Below are 15,004 nucleotides of genomic sequence, written 5' to 3' on the forward strand. Positions count from 1 at the left end.
GGGAAAAAAAAAGAAAAAAAAAAGAACAAAATATGTCTGCTTTCAGTATCAGCCTTACGACAGGTATACACTTACATACAAGTGCAAGTACATCAAAGGTTTTGTTGTGCAGGGAACAGATTCAGTGAAGAGTCATATTCCAGTTACTGCAGTTATTGCAGCTGAGATGTCCAAGCAATGTTTTAAGTAGCAAAACCTTCAGCTGCTCTACTGGTGCAGTACCAGAGATTACAGAATGGGCTGTAAAGCTTGGCCACGTAGCTAAACATACCCAGGCACCTACGCCCCTCCTGTGCTGTGTGGTACTGGCACTCGTTAGCAAAGCAATGGCTACACTACACTGCACTCACAAAAGAAGCTGCAACGTAGACATACCAGGACCTCAGTTTTTTCATTCCCTCCACAGATATGGTTTGGGGTTTTTTTAAAAAGAAAGCAAACAATAAAGCCCACACAAACAGGCTGAGTGTGTCCTTCTGAGTTTTGTAAAGTAAAAAAAAAAATATTATAATATCTAGCTGCAATGAAAGCTCTGGATGCTTGAGTTTTGAAAGCTGTTCTTCCAGCTGGAATACGGGGAGGATACAGTCTGAATATATTCACTATGGCATTGCTGATATGAAGAGTCACTTGAGCTGAAACAGCTAATTTCCTAATATTAAGGAAAAATAACAAATGAAGGTATAAGCCAAGACATGAAAAATGCTGCCACTTCATTGAACTGGTCATTTTGGTTATCCTGCTTAAAAATTGCTTGAGAGAGAAATTTGGAATGAACACATGAAACCATTATTAATTTAACTTTTTTAGTATATACATTTAACATGTACATGTGGGATATGTGTGCATATATTTTACTGAGGAAGAATCTTCTTTTCAACATGTTTATGTTCTTAGTTTTACTTTGCATTTACAGGAAAGAAGCAGGATAAAGTGTACCATTTCCTCTAAAAAGATAGATAGTGATGTAGCAATGAGACTGAGAAGAGGGATGTATTCTTCTGCAAAAAAGAGCTTTCTCTACAGGTGACCACAGACTGAGTCAATCCCTGGCTTGCGTCTATGCCTGAAGCACTTATCACTGCCTGCTACAGTGCAAAAGGAGCTGGACAATCCCAGGTCACAAGCAGCTCATCATCTACAGTTTGTTCCGATCTCCCATCACACTCTTTAAAGCTCCCACACTGGTGTAGTATGTCCTTTCTGGTTAATTAGTCTCTGAAGGGGGAGAAGGGATTCAGGCAGAAGTAGGAAAAGACAAACCTCCAAAGACTAAATGGCATTGCAATTCATGCAGGGTATGGACCAGAAAATCTCTGCCAACTTTAAACAACACAGAAGCAACATTAAAAGAGAAAAACCAAAGAACTCGGAACTGGTTTTAATCTGCTGGTTCAAAAAACAAAGAACTAACACCCCTGTTTACTGGGCTTTTAAAAACACCCATTTGATCACTCTCTGCTGAATAGAGAAGGATATCAAGACAGACACAGCCTCTCCCTACCCAGCAACTAAAGTTCAAGAGCTCCTCCTGAGTCACATGCAGCCCTCTTATGCCACCACACAGGGAAAAATATCTGCTTCTGAATTAAGCATGATTCCACAAAAGCAGTGGGGACAGTGGAGGGGGCAGGAAAGTATTTGTCTATGTTTTTGGGTTGTGGGGTTTTTTTGCTTTAAAAAAGTGTGCTGGAAATGCATGATTCTCTTCCCCTCACTCTAGTCCTGCCCCCGTAACTGGTATTTACAAAGCAACTATCATTGATAGATTTTCCCCTACTTTATAGGCCCATAATAGGAAAGAAAATACAATTTCTGCTGGACAGAATTTGTGCATCAATTACATTTATGGCTTGCAAGCACTGTTTCCCTTTGAAAGGCAAACTGGAGGCCAGGGAAGTGCAGTTACTCTCACCCAATAGCTGAGCAGGATGAAACAGGATGGATTTGTTAATCAGCTGAACCTCAGAGACAGTTTAAGCAGGCAGGCACCCCACGTCTGTGTAGGCTATACCCAGCGCTTGGAGGAGAGGATCCCACACTGCCGCAGGTGAGGGACATGGCCTCCCCAGGACAGCAAGCCCGAGCAGGCCAGGCATGGGCATGGCTGTGGTGCAGCTCAGGCAGGGAGAGCTGAAAGGCAGCTCCCAAGGAAGGGAAGGGCAGGCCCCGGCTCCCGGCTTTCCTCACAACCACGCTGTCGCAGCAAAGGAGCAGACCTTGGATCGGGTGACCAACCTGACCCAACCAAGCTCCCAGGAGGGGGATGCTCTCGGGGCCCTGACATCCATTTTGGGGCTCCTCAGCACAAGAGAGAGATGGGCACACCGGAGAGAGCCTGGGGAGGCCACCAAGCTGGTCAGAGGTGCTGCAGCACTTCAGAGAAGATCCCTCAGAGCCTCCTCTTCCCCTGGCCGAACAGTTCCAGCTCTCTCGCTGCCCGTGCCAAGAGACGAAGCTAAGACAAGCTATGAGGCCTGCAGGCTCGGAGATACCCAACCCTGGCCCGGACACGTCCCTCAGCAGCCTGTGGTGACCCAGCTTTCAGCAAGCAGCCCCCAGAGACCGCTTCCACACACCACTCCCTGGCCGACTTCCCTCCGAGTAACGTTTTCGCTACCCCACCGGAAACTAGGCAGGAGAAAGGAGGATGACAGGAGCCGGAAAAGCAACTTCCTCGCTGCAGCGCGCAGGTTAAGAGTTACCTTTGCCTGCTGCAGGGCCTTCTCCACCTTACTGGGTTCGCTGAGTCCACCGGCGATGGACTGCTGCTTGCACTCCAGCTCGCTCAGCGTGTCCTTCAGCCGCTGCAGGGAGTCCACATACTCCTGGCTCGGCTGACTTTCTGTCTCTGGTACCATCAGAAAGAATAATGGAACAAAACAGGAGGTAAGGAAATAGACGCGAGACCCCAGTTATAAGAGATGTGAACATAGTCAAAGTTATCAGGATCATTTAGAAACAAGAAATCATGTGAGATATACTTGTACACTGAATCCCGCCGAGACCTTCCAAGAGCTAAAAAACTCTTCTGCTGATGGCAATATTTTTTCCTTTAAAAAAATATTAAAAAATATATAATATATAAATATGTATTATATAATATATAAATATGTATTATATAGAATATAATAATAAATATACAACGACAGCCACACCGCTCAAAAAAAACCACCACCACCAACAAAAGAGATTTAAAAACCCAATCCCATTTTTAGAATTTTCTTATACTCCTAAGCACCTAAATCTCTTGGGGTGGGCAGGGTGATGGAATCAATAGTACTTGGGCTTTTGCAAGCCTAAATCCCCACAATTTAGTATTTTTCATTGTCAAAAGTTTTAGACATATCTACTATTTATATGCAAACACACAGAGAGGTATCTACTATATAGAGAATATAAAGTATAGCATATATAATAGCCATATGTTACATATAAAGTTAAATATACATACTACATACAGTAACTATATAAGCTAGTATTTTTTTATATATATAAACACAAATACAGAAAATATTTATTAGTATAGTAGTAGGGTTTGGGTTTGGTTTGGTTTTGGGGGGTTTTTTGTGTTTGGGGTTTGGTTTGGGTTTTTGTTTTTTTTCACTTTTTATACACACACAAATAAAAATAGCAGCTTTCAGCCTTTTTCCAGAACACAGACACTATCTGGGAAGACTGAAAAGAGAATTAAAGTTTGGATGGAGTATCTGCTTGCAATCTTTGACTGAATCTCAGATTTTGCTCGAGCCAGCCCTCTGTGGAATCCCAAGCAGGAGGCAGCACCTCACTCTGGAATTTCAGAATGAAAACGGTCAGATTTAGAAAACTGCAGTCAACAGGATTTTGACTGTAAGAGTTGTACTGTGGTATGCACATTCTCTGGCCTTGAATTCCTAAGCAATTTCGTTACTGCCACAAGTGAAAATTAATCTAAGCCTTGTTCTGACTCACCAGGTAGCTTTTCAACAGCTTACTGTCAGAACTGTCATACCATTTATAACTAAGGAATGAGTCAACCTTGCTAGAGAGAATCAGTTATCTAGCTTCCTCTTCTCAAAACATCAGGATCGGGGCGGGGGGGCAGAATTCAGTAAAAAGCAAATAGGTGCACTGTCATTAAACTACAGCAAATCCTGAAGGAGAACAATAGTTAAAGCAGCCTCCCATTGACAAAAAAAAAAAGTCACAATTCCCATTAAAAAAACGTTTGTAGAGATGGGACAGAGCAGCACTCCACGAGGGAATTTTCAGAGCCTCAAAGAAGAGCCGTGAAAGGAGCTGGAGTTCTGTCAGTCAAAGCCTGCCAAGTTTACAAATGCTAAAGTGCCACCACCAGCTGTTTCTCCCAGTTACATGGTTCTAGAAATTCTTTTAACTTATGGCAATTCAAATTATGCTGTAAATAAACAAGTGAAACCCTGAACTGAAATTTCCCTCTGTTCTTTAGCAATACACAATCTGCAGAGAAATTATCATTCAAAAAAATACACAAGTACAAATTTAACGTATTACAGTTTGTAAGGTGTTTTTTACCGAGTAATAGCTGGTTCAAATATACTAATAACTCCTCAAGTCATGTGTGGCATGAAAAAATGAGTATTTTTATCACATCATTTAATAATTACCAAAATGCACAATACCAATAAAATTATTCGAGAGTACATGAACTCAGAACAGTCATAAAATAATCACTCCTCACAGTAAGAATGGAAGCAAACTCTGTAATTTGGGTGTGGCAGACATACATTATTCATAGAGTTTTCTGCATGGGTATAATCCAAGCATGCAGGCCTGGTGCAACACATTATATAGATGGCCTAAGAGTTTAGTAATTGAGCCTATTTTTATTACACACAAAATAAAGTGTTAATGCTCTTCCATTTGGGACCATTAGCGAAACGCTTCCTTGAATTCCTCAGAAACAAAATGAAAACTAAGGAAAAAAATATCCTTAGAGGTCTGTGCTTTTACTATTCAGTGGTAAAATATTAACAGAGCTACATATTTTGTGCACAACATCTAAAAATCCTTTCAAAGCCAGCATGACTGGTTTGAATGCTTGTAATGAAATTTTTAATACAACAAAAAACCACGTAAAAAGTGCCTGAAAAGCAAGCCAGATTCCAAATCACTTCAAAGATGAAATTTCCAAAAGGAATTATGTATGACTAATGTGCTCAACAAAGCTATGAAAAAGAATAAATTCCACATGCGCACTTCAATTTTACGAGGTTCTCCTAATCTTCCATTTTTCATTTCTAGTATTATTATTTATTTCTGTAAGTGCCAGAGACACACAGCTTTTCAAACTATATTATTCACCTTAAATATGTTTTGCTAATTCCTTAAATGTAGTTTTAGGAATGTTGCATCCTTGCATAATCACTTTTAACACCATGGAACAAAATTTTTTGTAGTGTGCACAGATGAGGTCATACAAATATGCTTTCAGGTGTATAAAAAGATTTTGTCAGCCTGACTCAAATCCTCGTAGAATCAGTAGGAAAACTCTATCAGAATTCACTGAGTTTTCAATCAGCTCAAAACAACAACAAAAAAATCAGAACACAAGTATTAGGAGAACTTATGTTAATAAAAAAAACCAGCACATATAAATATATTTACCTTTCTTCAGCTGCTGGTGACGTTCCTCTAGTTTCTGACAAGTCAACCTGAAGCGATCCAGAAAACCATTCAAGCTCTCCTGAATGAAGTTTGGAGACATGGGCTGAGAGGTGAGTTCCCCGCAGGTGGCTTTCAGGTGTTCCAACCGAGGACTCAAGCTTACAAGATGAGTTAACTCCTGCTGTGAAAGATTAAAAACAAAACCAAATCTCACACTTGCCTTGTTAACACAAAGACATTAGTAAGCTACTGCAGCACAGCTCCTCTGCATTACTAGGGCAACAATGTTAAAGTACTCCTGTGACACAGGTACCAAAATCTTCCCGTCAGATCAGGTGCCCTGGATGCCTCGGAAATTTTGAGTTACCTTACTGACACTGACTAGGCTAAGCTCCTCTAGGGTATTCTGTGCTCCAAACAGCTTCCAATCAAAATTAAGAAGTTTTGCCAGACTTACCTGACATAAGTCTTTCAGGACTGCTGAGGGCTGGGATGCTGAAGAAGCGTTACTTTTAAGCCAGCCATCCTTCTCAATTACAGTGTTCTCAAGCTCACTCATTTCCTTAAAATAAGCATTTATATCTTCTTGGTACTTTATCTTTCTGGCCACTTCTTCCAGATCTTGAACCACCTCTTTCCACCCTGACAATATTTTCTCCATCACAGTTTTTATATCCACTGTAGAAAGTCCTTCTAAAAGATTATAAAAATTATTGTTATATTAACTGCAACATATTTTGGTTAACAAGCATTTAACCTTTCCTCTCTTCAGATACAGGTGCACATTCACATCAACATGCAAAATGCTTTGATTCCAAATCCACTATCCATAAAACTATACTTACTACTAACAGGGTTTCAGCTTTTTATTTTCACATCAATAGTGAAATGAAGAGTGAGATATTCCACTTCCATTCTTTCCCTTTGATAACTTTTGAATTTATAACCATGAGCTAACTCTTGACCATCATGACTCTCTTCATCATGATTTGTGTCTAAATGTTGATATGTAGATTTAAGTAAAATAAGCTTTATTTAAGTAAGCTTCCAATGAATTGGTTTGGGTTTTTTTAATGATTCTAGACTCCACAAACAAAAAGGTAAGCAGCAAGTTGGAAGGCAGCAATAAATTCATTGAAAAGGTAGATGGAAATCCTGTCGGCCTGGGAGAGAGAGGGAGCAATGGCTAACAATGTCACATTGCATGCAGACATGATTAATAACTAGGTAGTATGAATAGGTACAAAAGCACCATGACAAAACACGAGGTTATTTCCCGCTGCCAGTGACTACATGAAGCACTTGCTACACCATCTTTTTGACAAATCAATGCATTACTTAAGGATGCAGCAACAGAATTGAAGAGACCTCCCACCCATTCCTTGTTTTTTTTATTTCACATGCCAGAAGTAACTGATGATTTTGCTATATATGAAGAAATTTCAGTGCAACGTGCATTCAACAGTACATTCTTGCCATTGCAAGTTTCTGATACAGATTCTCTTTCAAGGTACCACCTTCCTTATATAAGGCATATTTGGGTCATTTGAACTTAACAGTTCTGTCATTTAGATTGGAGTATAAGGAGGAGAGTCACATGGAGGGGTTTTTTTGCTGCGCTGCTTTAGCATAAGTGGAGCCCAGTGCTCTGGTCAGGGCAGCCAGCCAACTTCTACAAGGGCACTTGAAGGCTCTTCTCCATAGATCCTCCCTGTGCTTCACACACCAGCCGTACACTTGGCCCATCTGCAGTACAGAAGCACAGCAGCCGCAGCCAGCCACATCAGAGGAACGTGCATGCAACAATCAGTCACCGCCATTACGGCACAGCCTGTACATGCCCCAAGATAGAAGTGGATATATACACATGCATGACAGTGCTGTACGTTATGCCACAAAGGTATACCTAGGCCTGGTTTTGCAGATAAAAGCTACCATTCTGAGCTGGACAAAACATACTGGCAGACCCTGACAAAGGCAGGGGCTCTAGATAGGTTATTTTCTATATATCCTAAAGTTTAAGATGGCAAACAATTAGGAAGCAATTCCTGCATCTTATTTTTTGCTGATACAAAGCAGTTTAACTATGCATTTCTCATTATGATCAACAGATACTAGTTTCATAGCCATGACCTATCACAGCTAGAGGGGTTTATAAAAGAGAGAGAGGGAAGGAGGGAGGATTTCTGTCCAGGTTTGAAGACAAGAAACTGCTACAAATTTTTATAACCCAAACTCCAGGTCAAATCAGTGGCTTCCAGCCATCAGCTTCAGGGCAATGGCACCCACTGTAAAAAGCTTCAACTGTAGTAGGCAAGGAGGGGAAGAATGGAGATGCTTAGCAGATTGGGGCATCCAGGTAAAGGGGCGGGCTGGAAAAAAATGTGACAGTTGGGAAATCCAATGGAAATCAGTATTTTCCAAAAGGGATGCTGGTCAGTATGCAGGACTGTGATACCATCCCTTCACCTTCAACTTCACCAGAAGCCAAGTGCATAGCAGACCTAAAAGACTGACTCTGGATGATATGAACAGCTCTTTTATGCAGAAAGTCACATTTCACTGATGAAGTTTTGTCACATTATGAAACAAGATTTTGGCAAAGCTTAAAGATTCAACTTTCACTGATGTTAATTATAAGTTTCCAGGGATAAGTGTTTTAATTGACAATCAGTCATTTTCTCAAGCATGTAGGCTTCTCTCTTGCCTTTGAGCCATAAATTGTGACTGTATCATCAAAACATACTGACAGTTTTTACAAAAAATAGAGAAAACTATGAATAAAAAGAGATATACACATATTTATCAAGCTTAAATTTGGTTTCAAAATTTCCACTTCTTTAAGGGAGTTATATTTTAAAAACTTATACTTAAAATCTCCACACAATTTAAAATTAAACCAAGTCCTTTCCCCAAAAGCATGTTACTGCCATTTTAAGAAATTATTTCTATTTCAATAAAAATAACCCTTAAAAGGTTGCAAATGAAAACAAACATTAAACAAAGAATATTAATATTGCCTTTCTATAAGCTTAAATAAAAAAAAAAAACCACATATAACTAGTAACAGTAAAAATGACCAGTGTCTCTGAAGGAAAGAAAATGGAGGGAGGGAGAGGGGAGGAATATATTGTAATGCTTAACTGGAGATAGCTTATTTCAGTATTATTTCCCAGCAACTCATCTGATTAAATCACAAAACAGAAAAACCTTCAAGTTGCCTACCCTTTCCCATTTGATCCAAAAGAGTATGTCCACTTCGTTTCAGTTCATCTAGCTTTTGGCTTTTTTCAACTCTTTCTTTTTCAATCACCTACAAAGCGAACCCCAAAAGAATACAGTTTCAGAGAGGCTAATTTTTCTTGACTTCCCCCAGTAACATGTATTTTCCCACTACTACCCAAAACACGCTCCAATTTTCTTGGATACAGCACCTTCTAAGATGCACATTGGTTCTGTTTGTTTGGAAAACAAATGCAAAAGGAGTTAGCTGTCACAAGTACCAGGCAAGCAAGAGCCTAGTACAAAAAACACCAGGAGTAAAATATTATTAAAAAGGTTGATGATCCTGCTATGTGAAATCAGATATTTGGACATCAGCTAAAACAAGTCACTTGTTATAAGTTGTAATTGCTTAATGTGAAGCAGCGAAGAAAAGACCTTTTTTAAATAGTGCCTTCATCTCTACAGTCTCTACTGAGATTTCCAGTAGAAGGGAACAACCACCTGTTCCCTATAAGTCCAAACAGCAAGAACTATAGCACACTAGTAATGCACTCTCATAAGCTCTAGTGGTTCACTCTCCTTCGTAAAGAAATGGTGAGAGAAATCCTATGTGACTACCAAGATTTTTACAGGAACAAGTTCCTCCCTCAAGTCATACATATTGGTGAATGATCCTGTGTGAGCCAATAGGTAGAATACATCCACAGAGGAAAGATGAGTTCATTGGCCTCAAGGTCAGAACTTCATTATCCTCTGTGATTACAACAAAGTATCTCCAAATGAAAATATTTTTGAAACTAATGTCCAAGGTAATTATTCTGGTTTAGACTTGCTACAGTAAATTCAGAAGAAGCATGCATTTATTTGCAGTTGGGAAGAACACACACTGTCCTACCCATTTAGAGCCCAATCACTTAAAAACAGTACTGTTCATGGGAACCTAGTATCCATCTTGGAGCCTGTTTTATAAAGGGCTACAAACATTCATAAAGATCTATAAATAAGCTATTGGGAGGGTTGTTTTGGGTTTTATTTCCAACAGTACTGCCATTCCAAACATTCCTACTGGCACCATTTTGCACTACAGCACTAAAAAGAAGTCTCGTTATAGATTTTTTAAGTATCGTCTTTGATTTCAAAAGGAGGTTCAGGTCCTGCTAAAGCTCCAATAAGCCTTCATTAACAAAGCATGCTCAAGGACCAAAAAGAGCAAGAATACATTCCTGAAACAGAGGGAATAGAAAATGAAATGGCTATTTCATGGCTCCTACAGAATCCTGTAAATATTCTGTCCTGCAGGTCAGTAATACTGTACTCGAGTTGTAACTATCAGGCTTTCTCCAAAATTAATAGAGCAAACAACAACGTGTCCAAACATTGTAACAATGGACCGCTTTGGACCCTGGGTGGTACAGTGTGTGCAGAGTGTCATGGCATGATTCAGGGGGTCTCTGAGCAGCCCACTGGCCCATCTCTGCCAAAATTATAAAAGTGGTGTCAATCAAGTCCATCTCCAACTGTGAAACATGAAGCCAAAATACGCTGCTTAGTGGAAAAGATACTAATCCTGAAGACAGACATTTATCAGAACTCCAAAGGAGACATCAGCAATGTATGTTTTTAAAATTTCCTGTGGATTACGCAACCCAACACCAGCAAAAATTTGTGTTCAGCTGGTAAGATATTTCCATGCATGTCCAGTTCTGAAACCATTTAACTAAAGGACTTAATCCCCACAAAGCATGTAGATCAGCCCACACCTCCATCCAACAGCCAGCTTAGAGACAAAAGATACTGTTCACTGGAACTCTCTCCATCTCTCCATTTTACCTTCAACTTTTCTTTCATGTTTGAAGTCTCTCTCATCTTCTTGTACTCTTTGATGTCTGTGGCCTGAATGGCAGATTTTGATTTTGAAATCCAGTTCAAGAGCTCAGCACTTTCAGCATCAAACCTGGTTTAAAAGGTCAGACAATTTTTTTGTCATTTTTCCCTATTCAGGCACTCTGTCTTAAAAATCAGAGTTCAGTACTTTACTCAATCCCAAAACAGCAAGTCTGCACACAAAATTCATGTTTCTCATATTACTACTCACAGGAGGTAGGACAGAGACAGACTTTCAAAAATCTGCCATAGTAAAAATTATGTCCATGGTATTAGCCTTTGGGAGCAAATTAAGAATGCATGGTGCAATTTTTTTGTTTTGGTTTGGTTTTTAATACATATCTTCATGCAAACTATTACTGTTCCTTTTAATATGTCACAAAAGATCTCTCTCAATGCTGAGTATTTTGGAAGTAATAAACTAAACCTCAGGAATACGATAAATAAGAACTACAGTTCTAGATTTCGTAGAAGTCTGCAACACTATTTACTCCAAACAAAAAACTAGCAGCTTAAGCACTCATGGCAGTGACAGTGGACAATTCTTTTTGAATGCTTAGCTGACTAAAGACTAGCTTATAGCTTAATATTTTTGGCTACAGTGGACATATCTATACTAACATAATTTTCTTATGCCTAAAACCTCTAAGCTACCAACCCACCACCACCAAAAAAAACCAAAAATAAACAAACAAAAAACCCAACTCCCAAATTAAGCAATACTGTACAGAACTTGAGAGAAGGACAGATATACCATACAGACCACAAGTCAGGCCATATTACAATTATACTGCTTAACACAGTATAAATCCTAACATGGAGTAACAGCCTACCAGCAAATGCAGAAGTCACTGTTGGTCACTCAAAGTTTTCATGGGAAAACCTGCAAAATTCTAGTTACTGGTCATTTGGTGGTTTCAACATAAGTAACTGGGATGAGGCAAAAGTATCAATAAGTTTAATCTATTTTAGCTGACCCTGTCCTTAATACAGTTTGAACTTTAAGAAAAAAAGATAACAGATCAAAATACCTTTGCTTTCAAAGTCTAAAATAGTTTCTACAACTCATGAGACACACAGAGAGAAGGGACAGATGGGTTGCTGACTGCTTTACTGCCCTGGGACACCCACGTGCACACACCAACCCCACCAGAGCTCAGAGGGTCTGACCAGGGTTCTCAAGAGGGTCTGGGCAGGTTCCTCACCCCTTCAAACCTCCATTCCTCCTCCAGAAAAATGAAGAGAACAACTCTTCTTCACTGTGCAAACACACATCACCCAGCACAGTGACTCCCTGCTCTTGACACAGCCCTCTATCCTCTCCCTAAACAACCTGCCAAAGGTTTAAACTAGCGACACCTCAATGAAATGCTCGTTTTCTCAGGCAAGTACAAAAAGCAAAACGATGAGTATATACAGCATTTACCTTCTTAATTTATCTTGAAGCAATTCCTTTAGTTTTAGGTATGCTATTTAATAAAGGCAATGCAACACATGCTACTAAGTATTGGTTAGCCTAGAGAAGAGAAGACTCTGGGGAGACCTCACAGCAGCCTTTCAGTACTTAAAGGGGGCCTACAGGAAAGATGGGGAGGGACTCTTTATCAGGGAGTGTAGTGATAGGATGAGGGGTAATGGTTTTACACTTGAAAGAGGGTAGATTTAGATTAGATGTGAGGAGGAAGTTCTTCACTGTGAGGGCGGTGAGGCACTGGAACAGGTTGCCCAGAGAGACTGTGGCTGCCCCGTCCCTGGCAGTGTTCAAGGCCAGGTTGGATGGGGCTTTGAGCAACCTGGTCTAGTGGAAGGTGTCCCTGTCCATGGCAGGGGGGTTGGAATGAGATGATCTTTAAGGTCTCTTCCAACCCAAACCATTCTATGATTCTATACATGCAAATCAGTCAGCCACTACAGATGTACTTGTGAAAGGAGACATGACTGTAATATTGTTCCTATTACTAAATATCAGGTAGATGAATAGGTTTCTGAGCCCTTTTTGTGCAGTTTCTCCCATTTCTCCCATATATTTTATGGAGATTAGAAATAAATAATACATAAATCAAAATACTTGGCACTTTCACAACACTTTTTAACCAAAGATGACAAGATCTTTTTCCAAAAGAAAGTAAATATAATTAATTCTATCTTTCAGTAAAGGAGCTGAGGTACAAAGGACTGAAGACTGCTTTTTCGAGAAACAAAACACCCCCATTTCCCTTTGAAATTAATGGAAGCTGCAGGCTTTCTGTTGCTCTGAAAACAAGGCTATACATAACATTCCCTTCCTGTTCCCAAAACCCAACCTCACAACCGCAACTTAAGTATTCCTCACTTGCATAAAAGAAGAATCAAAAGCCAAGACCAAGAGACACGAGTCTATATATGTAGTGTCTAGTAAGCAAGGGAAAATGGCAGTGACATATACTTACTTTTTCTTTGCTTCACTGTCCCCTGGGATTTGCCTTTTCTTTGGGGGCGGCGGTGGGGGTAACTCCTGTCTGGATTGCTTAACCGCTACCTGTTCCTTCAATGGCATTGTTTCTGCAGCAGTCTTCTGTGAAACCTGCGACATCCCTACACTTCCTACAGCTTGAGTTACCTATACAAAATAATTTAGCAAAAGGGTTAAATGCCATTTTTAATACAAACTGAATTGCTTTCGCTTAGTTCCTTTTATTCATCAATCATAAAAGCCCATTCATTCACTGCTACAGATGACCACATCTAGCTGTCATGAAGCACCTTTATCATAGATGCACTCCAGAGAAAAACATTATTCTCATTTTACAGATGGTAACTAAGCATCAAAATTCTCAGTTTGACTAGAATTTCATGCCAGTCCAAGTGAACTAAAATCACCAAAATAAGCATTAAATCTATTTTCTTTCATGATTGCTTGTTTCCTAGAGAGAACCATGGTCATTTGGGTTTATTAACACACAATTCTGTATTTTATACTCATACCCCATAAAACCAAACCTAGATCTCAGAAGGAGCTAATACACAGCAGGTTTGACCTAAAAACTCACTCAAGTCAATAGAAACCTTCCACTCTTTAACGGGTTATAAAGTAAGTCCCATGGGAATAAACCTGTAAGTTCTAAGTATGTGCTTGATATTTAGGGGGAGTGAAAGGACGAAGACAGAATTTGGCACTCTCCAGTGCTTTGACTCAAATGCAAGAACAAATTAAAGCCACATGGCTGAAATGGACCCCTACTCAGACTGCACAACTCATCATTAAATGGATCATGAATCAGTGCAACAGCCTTCACCATAACAACATTTTAATATCAAAAAAAAAAGACATATGAGTCATAAAACTGTCAAACAAAATTCTCACGGAAGCCAATGGGAGTTGTGTCTAAACAAAAACACTACCAAGCACTCAAAATACTAAAATAAACATTTAACAATCCAGCTTGGCTCTCATCATTACATATCAAACAAACAACTACTCTATTTTCAACAGATGAGAAATCATACTCACAGAGCATAAAAGCTTATATGACTCCCATTTATTTATCTATTCTGGGTTTTGGGTTTTGTCTTTGTTTTCTTTTAGTATCAGATTTAATCCAGTCCCAGCACTCTTATAATGTTTAAAGGCATTTGCATTGATTGATAATACATGGCAAGCCTGCTTTACTCATCAGAAAAATGAAGCTTAATCTGTGTGAGAAAGGAGTAATAGTACTAGTCAGGTTAACAACTTGGGGTTTTGAAGACCAGAAAACGCAGACAGCTTTGTCAGCAGATAAAGTCAGCCCCACATGAAAGAGCACTCAACTACCTCTCTAGACTGATACCAAGAACTTGCCTGGGCAATTTTGCTGACAGTATCAATGAGGTTTGCATACACACAGACATCTAAACAGCTAAGAAGTAATAAAGCCTTGTTAAGTACCTGGTTAGAATAATCCTCTAGCTTCTGAACCAAACTGTCCCACCTCTGCGTTAGTTCTTCTTGATCCTGATCGATTTTACTGGATGCTCTGCCATTCCCAAGGATTTGGGCCACATCCTGACCTAGCTCATTCAGCTGGTCTAGCGTTTGCCGTTTCATACCCATGTCCTCTTTCAAAATCTTAAGTTAAAAGAAAACATAAAAAGACAATATCAAGTATTTTGCTGCCTCTCAGCTTTTAATTCTGGGTGGGGGGATGTACTACCTGAGCCAGATGCATCATAGGTTTCAAAATAGTTCTCTTGTGTAACAAAGAACTAACAGACACTCTTAAAAAGAGCACATCCCTGAAACAGCTCC

At 39.6% G+C, this 15,004-nt stretch overlaps 1 protein-coding gene across 6 annotated transcripts in view; it reads right to left on the reverse strand.

The window, feature by feature from the left end:
* Positions 1 to 15,004, reverse strand: part of UTRN (utrophin) — a 389,395-nt gene that overhangs the window by 279,446 nt on the left and 94,945 nt on the right. For 5 of the 6 annotated variants that reach the window (XM_075036046.1, XM_075036047.1, XM_075036044.1 and 2 more), the window contains 7 exons: positions 14,645 to 14,824; positions 13,167 to 13,336; positions 10,684 to 10,807; positions 8,854 to 8,941; positions 6,086 to 6,321; positions 5,629 to 5,809; positions 2,706 to 2,851 (listed from right to left, as the gene is read on the reverse strand). In XM_075036046.1, the coding sequence (XP_074892147.1) occupies positions 2,706 to 2,851; positions 5,629 to 5,809; positions 6,086 to 6,321; positions 8,854 to 8,941; positions 10,684 to 10,807; positions 13,167 to 13,336; positions 14,645 to 14,824 (1,125 nt within the window). The remainder of the gene's footprint in view (positions 1 to 2,705; positions 2,852 to 5,628; positions 5,810 to 6,085; positions 6,322 to 8,853; positions 8,942 to 10,683; positions 10,808 to 13,166; positions 13,337 to 14,644; positions 14,825 to 15,004) is intronic. The other variant, XM_075036045.1, reaches the window with a different exon arrangement.

The sequence above is a fragment of the Buteo buteo genome, chromosome 9 (assembly GCF_964188355.1).
Source record: "Buteo buteo chromosome 9, bButBut1.hap1.1, whole genome shotgun sequence".
Classification (NCBI taxonomy): Eukaryota; Metazoa; Chordata; class Aves; order Accipitriformes; family Accipitridae; genus Buteo; species Buteo buteo.